The 12,340-nt window shown below is 41.3% G+C and overlaps 1 protein-coding gene across 3 annotated transcripts in view; it reads right to left on the bottom strand.

Annotated features, from left to right (window-relative positions):
* LOC142660696 (dipeptidase 2-like) overlaps nucleotides 1-12,340 on the bottom strand; it is a 183,797-nt gene that overhangs the window by 97,062 nt on the left and 74,395 nt on the right. For all 3 annotated transcript variants that reach the window (XM_075837483.1, XM_075837481.1, XM_075837482.1), the window contains exons 4-5: nucleotides 2,570-2,699; nucleotides 770-911 (exon numbers count right to left, since the gene is read on the bottom strand). In XM_075837483.1, coding sequence (XP_075693598.1) covers nucleotides 770-911; nucleotides 2,570-2,699 — 272 coding nt within the window. The remainder of the gene's footprint in view (nucleotides 1-769; nucleotides 912-2,569; nucleotides 2,700-12,340) is intronic.

Genomic DNA, 12,340 nt, shown 5'->3' on the forward strand with positions numbered 1-12,340 from the left:
TAGTCTTTATCTGGCCGGTATATGCAGGTATGCCGCAAATAAAAAAAGTATGGAATAGTTAGTAGACTACACCATTCAGTCCAGTAAAATAATGTAACACGTAAAGGCTATAATGGTATCCGTTTAACAGATACGTCATGACGAGGGTCACGGGAGTTCATGAGGTATCCATTAAATGGACACCATTATAGCCTATGGGGGATGGATGTCACTGGTAGGCATCGGTCACAGCCGACGTTTAACAGATAAGTTGGGAGCTTTTCCTGGTGTATACGTCAAACGTAGGCAAATAAATGGGATGTGAATGGAGCCTAAGATGTGCACCTTTTTGTTTATTTGCAGTTGCCATTATCAACGTTCAGAATGCAGCTCAGTTTACTACTATGTACTCCACGAGAGCACGCGTTGGCCCGCACATGCGTGGTTTGCTAATTTACCCAGCCTCAGTCCAGCAATGTAGGAGACTGTAGGGAGAAATGATGGGAACTGTAGTAGATAGATGAGTTTTGCAGGTGATTTGGCCGCTGCTTAGACTACCCCCCACTAAAAATTAACCCAGGAGGATCACAAGGGATGTAATTTAGGGTAATTATTATCATTGTGGAGGACAGAACCAGTGATATAGTTTTCTTTTCAATAAACACAAACATAGGGGAGGATAGAAAATTCATATCACCATTGGAATACTACTTAATTATTTAGAGAATATCTAAAGAATAAATGGACTCACAACATATAAAACAGAGACAAAGGTGGTTTTAAACATTACCATGGAGTATTGCACATGTGAGTCAGTGTCATATATCTAGCTCCAAGTTCATAGAACATCCGTAGGGCGGCCAGGCTGCTGTCTATGATGTGCCCTCCTTCTAACCCAATTAGACAGGCAATTTTTGTGGTGTTTTCAATTCCTGATGGGAAGGGGAATAAACAAAGACTATATGTACATATATTCAGAAACAAACTTTTTACCTTTTAGACTGAGATTACTGACAGAAGAAACAGTGAAAATTTGCAAGAAATAAGATGCAGAAAATATACATTCTCCGCCAATAAGATAGAACCCAATAGCATTCCGCTATTGATCTGTGTCACGATCTGTGGGCCCACTGGGCCGTACCACCGTAGCGGGATAGCAGCTGGCCAAACAGTGTACCAAGTCAATGTATATATAGTCCAAGCACAAGGGTACCTGTGGTAGCTCAGACAGTAGCAACGGCTAGGCTCAGATGGGACCTTGGCAGCAGACACCAGGCATGGTGCAACACAGCAGGCATGACCGGTGGCACAACACAACTCTAACTTTCTAAGGCACAGGAACAAAGTTAGCACGGGATACAGGATACAGGTAGAAGGTATGGGAACACTGGGAACAGGATAACACTAAGGGACCATTTGCAAGACTAACACGGGTAAACACAACAACGCTCAGGCAATGACTAAAGGGGCAGAGCCATTTTTATAGTCCAGGGTGATCATGGGCGAATAGATAATTATTTCCATGTGCGTTGGAAATAATCCTTTAAGGCCGGTCACGAGCGTGCACGTGCACCCCACGGGACACAGGAGAACGGAGCGGAAATGAGCACTGGCGTCTCCTAGGGAGGAGATGCGGGCCAGCGCTCACAGATCCATGGCTGTGGCTGTAGGGGGTGAGTAATCCCGACAGTCCGCTGCCATGGATGCTACACACTGCATTCAAGTGAATCAAGTAGAAGAACATGAAATTACATGAATCATGCTATGATACCCCTCAGTCAATGCAGAGGAAAAAGTGTAGCTGTGAGGTCAAACGTTACAGTGCGTGTGGAGCCAGTTTATTGTCTACTGGTCACCAAGGACTCAACTGCTTCACTAGATAACCATATATTTAAAACGTTTATATGCCACAAGGATATAGATGCACGCTTATTGATTCTACTGGCAGTTCATACTGGTCCATCAAGTAGTGGACAACCCCTTTTTGTTACAAGTGCCCAATGAAAATAAATTGATCACAGGGTGTACCGCTACTGGAACCCCTGGTGATCAACTAGGGATGTGCAGGAGCAAGTGCTCAATTTCTCTGCAGCACCACCACAGGTGAAATTAAGTATTACATAGTGTTTATTGCAATAAATGGGCTGTCTATGTAAAACACAGACATGCCGGGTCTTCCAGAGAGAGAAAAAAAATAGTTTGAGGCTGCTCTCTGCACCAGCTAATTTATAAAGGTTATGAATTAGGGACTGCCATCTATTGACTGAGAAAATAAAATAAGGTAATTGAAAATGTGTTTTCTAAACCAGATAAAACCTTTAAAATGTCATACAAAAATGCTAAGGGTATGTTCAGATGCAGCAGATTTGTTGCAGAAATTTTTGCGACTGTCCCATTTATCTACTTGAGGTTTGCAGAGATCCATACATATGCTGCAGAAACATTATTCAATTTTATGGAATGGATTTTTCTGTCGCCTTAATTTCTGAAGCCAATCTGCTAATATGGACAAAATTGAGCTAATCAATTAGAGATCTAACATGGTACCAATTTTTGATATTCAGTATACAGTATATAGTTAAGAACTCACCTTGAGATGAAGTAACAAACTCCAACTCTTCATATTCTTTACACATTCTCTTGATGACATCGACTTGTTCCAAGGCCAGCCTTACTGCATCTTTATCTTGAGCACTGCACAAAACGTAGGCTGACCAGAACTAGAACAAACAAAATGTTTACAATATTTAATTTTCAAAACAACTTATACATTTGCACTACAGGTATGCGTGCTTCAAGCTGTCGTACAGGTCCGGAATACATAGGAAAGATGCACACACCAGTTGAAATGTGTGCCAGCGTGCCATAATTTTCAAAACCCACACGTTTTAATTAAACTGATTTAAACAAATGATATAGATGTATAAAGAAACATAATTTTGCTTTCAGTCTACTGTTGTCAAAAATTGTGCCAAATTTACTGATGAACACAAGATGTACAATTCAGTGCATTGATGTATTAGAATTTCATGGGGGAAGGGATATATAAACAATGGCATACCGCTCCGTCAGTTAGACACAGTGGAGTTATACATTGCATACTGCTACTTCTCTAAACAGACAAGAGTTGGGAAACGATATTAAATCTTTGCATGGAGTATATTAATAAAATCTGCAAGACTTTTCCCAAAACAAACAATTTCTGTTTATGTCAGAAAAAGGATACTGGTATGTAGGGCCGGCCTTAGTATAGATGGCGCCCCATGCGAAATGATCTTTTGGCACTCCATCCCATCATAAAAAAAATGCCCCCCCACAGTATAATGTCAGTATAATGCCACACAGTATAATGTCCCCTTAGTGCCCCACACACAGTATAATGTCCCTTTATTATCCCCCATACAGTATGATAATAATATATTATAACCCCTTCAAGGACACAGTATTTTGTCCTCTAATTGTGCCCACACAGTATTATGCCCCCTAAGTGCCACACACAGTATATTGCCCTCTGTAGTGCCCCTACACAGTATAATGTCCGCTTAGTGGCCTCTATACAGTATAATGACCCCCGCCTTGTAGATAGTGTCCCCTTGTAGATTGTGCCACACAGCCACACAGAATAGCGTGTCTCAGAAAATTATTTTATAGAAACTTAATTCTATTCTGCAAACGCTGCAAAACTTTAAAAAAACTATACACATATGGTATCGGTGTAATTGTACCGACCGGCAGAATAAAGTAAAACGTAATTTATTGCGCACGGTGAACGCTGTAAGAAATAAAGAATTTAAATCGCCAAAATCACTTTTTTGGTCACCTTAGCTCTAAAAAAGATCCTGTGGGGTCAAAATGCTCACTGTACCCCAAGAAAAATTCCTTGAGGGGTGTAGTTTCCAAAATAGGGTCACTTTTGGGGGGTTTCCACTGTTTTGGTCCCTCCGGGGCGTTGCACATCCGACATGGCACTGAAAACCAATCCAGCAAAATCTGCGCTCCAAAATCCAAAAGGCGCTCCTTCCCTCCTGAGCCCTGCTGTGGGTCCAAACATCAGTTTATGACCACATATGGGGTATTGCCGTAATCGGGAGAAATTGCTTTACAAATGTTGGGGTGCTTTTTCTCCTTTATTCCTTGTAAAAATGAAAAAATTCTATGTTTCCACAGAAAAATAGGTGATTTTCATCTTCACAGACTAATTACACTAAATTCTGCAAAAAAACTGTGGTGTCATAATGCTAACTATACCCCTAGAAAAATGCCTTGAGGGGAGTAGTTTCCAAAATCGGGGTCACTTTAGGGGGGTTTCGACTGTTTAGGTAACACAAGACCTCTTCAAACCTGACATGGTGCCTAAAATATATTCCTAAAAAAAGGAGGCCCCAAAATCCACTAGGTGCTCCTTTGCTTCTGAGGCCTGTGTTTCAGTCCATTAGGACACTAGGGCCACATGTGGGATATTTCTAAAATCTGCAGAATCTGGGCAATAAATGTTGCGTTTCTCTGGTAAAACCTTCAGTGTTACAGATTTTTTTTATTACAAATGTATTTCGGCAAAAAAAATGAAATTTGTAAATTTCATCTCTACTTGCCTTAATTCCTGTGAAACGCCTAAAGGGTTAAAATACTTTCTGAATGTGGTTTTGAATACCTTGAGGGGTGCAGTTTTCAAAATGGGGTTATTTATGGGGACTTTCTAATATAGAAGGCCCTTAAAGCCACTTCAGAACTGAACTGGTCCCTGAAAAAATGGCCTATTTAAATTTTCTTGAAAGTATGAGAAATTGGTGCTAAAGTTCTAAGTTTTGTAACGTTCTAGAAAAATAAAAGTACGTGAAAAAAATGATGCAAACATAAAGTAGACATATGTGGGATGTTAATTAGTAACTATTTTGTGTAACTGTTTTACAAGCAGATACATTTAAATTTAGAAAAATGCAAATTTTTGCAAATTTTTGCTAAAGTTTGAAGTTTTTCACGAATAAATATTGAATTTATCGAGCAAATTTTTTTTACTAACATAAAGTACAATATGTCACGAGAAAACAATCTCAGAATGGCTTGGATAGGTAAAAACATTCAGGACTTATTACCACATAAAGTGACACGTCAGATTTGAAAAAATCATCTGTGTCCACAAGGCCAAAACAGGCTGTGTCCTGAAGGGGTTAATTACCTTGGTTGCCCTTCTCTGCACCTGTTCTAGTTCAGCCATGTCCTTCTTATACACAGGTGCCTAAAATTGTACACAATATTTCATGTGTGGACTCACTAGTGATTGTATAGTGAAAATTATGTTCATGTGATGAGCATCTATGCCTCTTTTGATGCATCCCATGATTTTATTTGCCTTGGCAGCAGCTGCCTGACACTGTTTTCTAAAGTTAAATTTACTGTTCAACAATATCCCCAAGTCTTTTTCAGAAGTAGTTTTACCCAGTATTTTACCATTTAATGCATAATTGTAGAATTTGTTTCCTTGGCTCAAGTGCATAGCCTTACATTTATCCACATTAAACTTTAAACATTAAAATTTGCCATTTCTTTGCCTAAACCTCCAGCTTCCCCAAATCCCTCCGTAGTATTACATTATCCACCTCTGTGTTGATTACTTTACAGAATTTTGTATCATCTGCAAATACTGAAATTATACTTGTAAACCCTCTACAAGGTCATTAATAAACATATAAAAAATAAGAGGGCCCAAAAACTGATGCCTGTGGAACTCCACTGGTTGCTGTCACCCAATCTGAGGATGTATTATTAATAACCACCCTCAGTTTCCTATCACTGAGCCAGTTGTTAACTAATTTACACATATTTTCCCCCAGTCCCAGCATTTTAATTTCATATACCAACTTTTTATGTGGCACAGTATCAAATGCCTTTGAAAAGACTAGATACACCACGTTCACAGACCTACCCTACTCAATTCATTGTATATTTAATGGAAACCTGTCAGGTAGTTTTAACCCCTTGAACCGCCACCATGTGATAATACATGACCTGACAATACTTCCAAACATTCCCTTGTATGTTTTTTTCAGATGAAGTAAAATCTATAAAATCAACTCTTAAAATGGCGCAAGCTGTATTCTAATTACTCATTAAAGGGTCGTAGGGTGGCCGGTCATCCTGAAGAGTCAAATAGTCCTGCCTCCAAATCCATCTTCCCATGCCTAATTGACATCCCCCTGGCTGTTATACATCACTAGCAGCCTCCCCCAACTTTCTTGGATGTGCCATTGCCTTGTACTACTTGGTCACGCACCGCACAGCGAGGTGTATGCTGCCCGGCTTCATCGCTGCATCGCTACATGCAAATGTCTGAGAACTTGCAGCTCATGAAATTTCAAGCACTTTTCCAGATTCTTCAAGAGAATGGAAGGGTAAATTCACTACCATTTGTAGACAGGGCCGTCAGGCAGTACAACTATCCAAAAAAATGGGGCTGGCACTGAAGAAAGCACTGGCCCCAATATGACGGGAGAGTTGGATTCCTGCAGAGTCCACTTATGCCACAGCATACCAGTTTTCCCAGAATTTCCCATACAATTACGACAGGCTGATGGCACGGGCATCAGCTGTATGTAATAGCTGACACTCTGCTTTGACGGTCGGGATCAAGGCTAAGCATTTACCCCTTAAATGAGACCACAGCATTTATATGGCTTGTAGACCATCGGCCCCAACACGACGTGATTGTGGGGCTGCTAATGGTTGTCATGGCAACTGGAGGCCTAACAATAGGCTCCAAGTCTTCCATGTACGGTATCAGAATAGGCCCTGCCAGAGGCAGAGTCTAATAGGCAGCCTGTCAGTGCAATTATGACAGTTGTAATACATTGCACTACATAAGTAGTGCACAGTATTATAACAGTGATTAGAAGTTCAGGCCTTCAAGTCCCCTAGTAGGACAAAAAAAAAAATTAACAATAAAATGTAAAGTCAAATAAAAGTTTCAAGTAATAAAATAAAAAATCGTCCTTTTTCCACTATCAAGTCCTTTATCATTGGAAAAAACAAACAAAAAAACTGTACATAATTGGTATCTGCGTCCGCAACGACCTGAACTATAATAATATTGAATTTTGTGATAGAAAACCTAAATAAGAACTGCTGTTTTTTTGACACCTTGTTTTCCAAAATAGTTAATAAAAAGTGGTCAAAAAGCTGCATGTACCAATAAAACCAGATCATTTAGCAGAAGACAAGCCCATCGACAGAAAAACAAAAAAAGTTATGGCTGTCAGATTATGGCAGCACGAAAACATGATTTTTAGAAAAAAAACAAATGTATTGTGTAGAAGTAAAACTTTTGAAAACTATATAAACTTAGTATTGCCAAAATCGTACTGACAAGCAGAGTAAAGTTAACATGTCATTTATACAGCATGGTAAACGCTGTTAAAAAAAACTGTACAGGAATTGCGTTTTTTTTGTTACCTTGCCTGCAAAAAAATGGAATAAAAAGTGATTAAAAAGTCGCATTTACCCTAAAATGGTAACAATAAAAACTAAAGCTTGTCCTTCAAAAAACAGCCCTCTTACGGCTGCGTCTATGAAAACATAAACAAAGTTAAGGCCTTCATAAGGCAGAGATAAAATAAAATCCAGATGTGCAGGCCAGAGGGTGACATTCCTTCTGTTTCAAGAGGTGGTTATCAAGACCCTAATATTTGGAAACCAGGAAAGGGAAGGGCCCAAGTACTACTGCTGGAAGAGAGGGTGCGAGTATTGTACTAGGACAACACTTTCCCAGCGAAACCAGAGATCGATCTAGTATTCCCTTCCAGAGCAACTCACGCAGATCATCAATGGGAATAAGAAGATCATACCCTGCGCCAGAGGGTATTGTGTCTTCATTTCTGTTTTTTTTTTTGTTTCTCAATGGTGAGATTTGGTTCAAGACCTATGGGCTATACGTATAGTAGAATATGGTTACATTATAGTATATAGTTGCCCCAAGGGACAGGTTCGTACTTTCCAGCCTGCTATCCTTGTCTTCAAAGGAACTTGCAATGCTACCCGCATTGAGAGAATTCTCTCTCAAAAATGTAATAGAAGAGGTACCAGAAGACCAGTGGGGAGTCTATTGCTAAATAGTCCTAATACTAAAACCAGATAGAATGCTCAAAACCATTATCAATTTGATGTATCTCAATACCTTTATTCAACAGGAATGGCTCAGAATGGAAACTATCCGATCGGTAAAATACCTTATATAGATGGAAGATTATATGGTTCCTCTGGATCTTGAAGACTCCTATCTGCATGTCCCGGTGGCCCAAACCCACAGAGAATTCCTAAGACTAGCCATCAGGCAGGGGTCAAGCATCTGACATTTCAAGTTTTGGGTGCTCCTTTTTCGGGATATCCACAGCCCCCAGGATCCTCTCCAAACTTGTCCTAACGATATCATTGTGCCTTATCTAGACGATCAAGGCAGGGTCAACCATGACCCAGGGGCGTAGCTAGGGGGGGGGGGCAAGCGGGGCATGTGCCCCGGGCGCAGTTCAGAGGGGGGCGCCAGCGCCCCCTCCTCCTGCACTATAATTGTACCTGTGTCGCAAGGACACAGGTACAATTAGAAGCAATGAATGACCGGGCACGTTCCGTGCCCGGCCATTCAGCGCCTTTCCGCGAATGAAGCGACTTGTACCTTTTGTACCAGTGACGCTTCCGTCGATGAAAGGCGCTGACTGACAGACAGGGAAAGTCATCCTGCCCAGCCAATCAGCGCCTTTCATAGACGCTGTGTTCAACCCCCTGGAGACCTGCGCAGAAGAGAGCAGGTCTCCATGGCTGCCGGACTGCGTGGGAGCGGGAATAAGGTGAGTTTGAATTTTTTTTTTTTAAATTGTAATAGAAGTGTGTGTCTGTGTCTGTATCTGCGGGGGGGGGGGCTTTGTCTACACGGGGGACTTTATCTACGGGGGGTGTCTATCTACAGGGCTGGGCTATATAAAGGGGGACTATATCTACAGGGCTGGGCTATATAAAGGGGGACTATATCTACAGGGCTGGGCTATATACAGGGGGACTATATCTGCTGGGGGGCTATATCTACAGGGCTGGGCTATATACAGGGGGACTATATCTACAGGGGGCTATATACAGGGGGACTATATCTACAGGGGGCTATATACAGGGGGACTATCTACAGGGCTGGGCTATATACAGGGGGACTATATCTACAGGGGGCTATATACAGGGGGACTATATCTACAGGGGGGCTATATACAGGGGGACTATCTACAGGGCTGGGCTATATACAGGGGGACTATATCTGCTGAGGGCTATATACAGGGGGACTATATCTACAGGGGGACTATATCTACAGGGGGGCTATATACAGGGGGACTATATCTACAGGGGGGCTATATACTGGAGTGGGCTGTCTATAGAGCACCATATACAGGGGTGGGCTATATAGTATATAGCCCCCTGTAGATATAGCCCACCCCTGTATATGGTGCTCCATAGATAGCCCACCCCAGTATATAGCCCCCCCTGTAGATATAGTTGCCCTGTATATAGCCCAGCCCTGTAGATATAGCCCCCTGTAGATATATTTCCCCTGTATATAGCCCACCCCTGTATATAGCCCCCCTATGTATAGCCCCCCTCTGTAGATATAGCCCACCCCTGTAGATATAGCCCCTCTGTGTATAGCCCACCCCTGTGGATATAGCCCCCCTGTGTATATCCCAGCCCTGTGTATAGCCCAGCCCTGTGTATAGCCCAGCCCTGTAGATATGGTCCCCCTGTAGATATGGTCCCCCTGTATATAGTCCCCCTGTAGATATAGCCCACCCCTGTATATAGTCCTCCTGTAGATATAGCCCACCCCTGTATATAGTATCCCACAAATAGCTCCCCCTATAGTGCTCCACAGAAAGCCCACCCCTGTATATAGCCCCCTTGTACATATAGTCCACCCCTGTATATAGTGCTCCACAGATAGCCCACCCTTGTATATAGTATATACAGGGGTGGGCTATCTGTGGAGCACTATATACAGGGGTGGACTATCTAGTGGAGCACTATATACAGGGGTGGACTATATGTACAAGGGGGGGCTATATACAGGGGTGGGCTATCTGTGAAACACTATATACAGGGGTGGACTATATGTGGAGCACTATATACAGGGGTGGGCTATATCTACAGGGGGGCTACATACATGGTTGGGCTATCTGTAGAGCTCTATATACAGGGGTGGGCTATATCTACAGGGGTGGGCAATCTGTAGAGCACTATAGGGGGAGTTATTTGTGGGACACTATATACAGGGGTGGTCTATATGGGGGCACTATCCACAGGCGCTCTATGGCAGGCACTATCTACAGGGGGCTCTATGGCAGGCACTATCTACAGGGGTATATACCGATAAGATACCAACAGAGCAGTATACCAGCACAGAGTAATAGTCAAACAAGTGTACAGCAATGTTGCTGGACTATATAACATCTACTGTGTTGAATCCTGGGTAATAACCAAGATGACCTTGGTGCATCGATCAACAATTAACATGAGAACAATCCAAGAAAATATGATCGACTAATGCACATAAAGTTTATAGAACAATATACAAAATTTTATTAGAATAAAAAACACATGAAACAATAAAAGTGGAACAGGGAATGAGTCACTCAATAAAAAGACATCAAAAAATGGTCAGAAACCAGGTATGAATGTTACAAGAGTATATAAATTGTATACATATTATTGGAGCAGCAAAAGAGAATTGTATATAGTCTCATGCACAGCTGTGTCTGATAGAGCCACAGTAAATTTGTGAGAAGTCAGAAGAACATCCAATGACATCCAACAGATGTATATAATCCAGTACACCTATTGAAAGGTATATGAGAACCGCAACCCATGATGTGGATGCTGCAAGCTGAACACTGGAATGTCAAATGTATAAAGTGCATGGGCTCAAACAGACAGAAAGCAGACAGATGGAAGTCAATAGCAGCTCTCTACCAACGAAACAGTGTGAAACATACCGGTGGACATGGTGAAGATATGGACCGAGATGTCTGTACCCGACGCGCGTTTCGGCAAACTGCCTTCGTCCGGGGTTAGGGTCAAACTACTGATGTCCCCCCATATATAGTACATAGCCCAGGTGTTCGAGAAATTGTAAAATGAAAGGAGAAAGAGGAGGAGGCAGGACCGGATGAAGGGAATCGGCGTCTGATGCGGGGTACAAAGATGGCGCTGCCCCACTTCCGGTATCGCGTCATCAGAGAGGGTGTGAGACGGCGTGGACTAACCACGCCTACCCACAACCTACTCCAATAGAAGACAGCGCTCGGAAGAGGTCAGGGCCACTCCCCCCCCGGAGAAACATCTGATCGGGATGCAACAAACATCAGCGCACAACCGGACATCAGTACATACCAGAGAAGAAACAAGAGGAGGGGTCACAGTACAAATGATGATTACAGAACACTGTATCTGACTAAGAAAAGAACGATGTTTACGATATAGTGGAATTCCTCAGTGTTTGAATGCATAATGTATGAACTGAGAGGGATGTGATGTAGAACACGAGAAAAATAGGAAGAAAAAAACTTGGTGAAGAGTGTAGTGATATGTTGAAAGTGAGTGTGAGATGAGATGCTGTTAATGCAAAAGAATGATAGATACTGGGGAAAATGGCAATGTGAGTGAGATGACGAACGTGAATGGAAATGTGTGCAAGCGGTATGAAGGTTGTAAGACCAATGAAGTGAGAAACATGATGAAGAAGTGAGTATTGATACATGCAGAAAAAATATGTAATGAATTAATACATGGTGAGTGTGGATGTTGGAGTGACCAAAGATGGTAAAAAAGAAAACAGTGAAGAGTTGATATGTGTACGTATAGATTGATGGTGACCTATAGAAATCTATGTAGATATCAGTATATAGTGAATGTAAATATACAGATGTGAAACATACATTGCATTTAAACCACATACAATCACAAAAACAACTTTGCAAAACATCATTGTATACTGCGAACATAACAAATAGACAACAAACATTTATGAATATATCACATATTGAATGAATGTTAATATCAAATATGTAGAAAACATGAAAACAAAAATAACACAAAATTACATTCTACATGTATATTGTCTACTATGGAGATAATAAAGAAACAACAAACATGACTGTACATTATATACATAAATTAGATGAAAGAAAGTCCCCTTATGAATATAATACATATGGTATAAAAAATGAATAAACGAAAATAATAATAATGTGATGAAATAAAGATAATAATAATACACAAAATGATGATCAATGAAAATGAATGAGACACCGATTCTGTATTCTTCTTTGAGTGAAGTAAA

This window comes from Rhinoderma darwinii, chromosome 9, assembly GCF_050947455.1.
Source record: "Rhinoderma darwinii isolate aRhiDar2 chromosome 9, aRhiDar2.hap1, whole genome shotgun sequence".
NCBI lineage: Eukaryota > Metazoa > Chordata > Amphibia > Anura > Rhinodermatidae > Rhinoderma > Rhinoderma darwinii.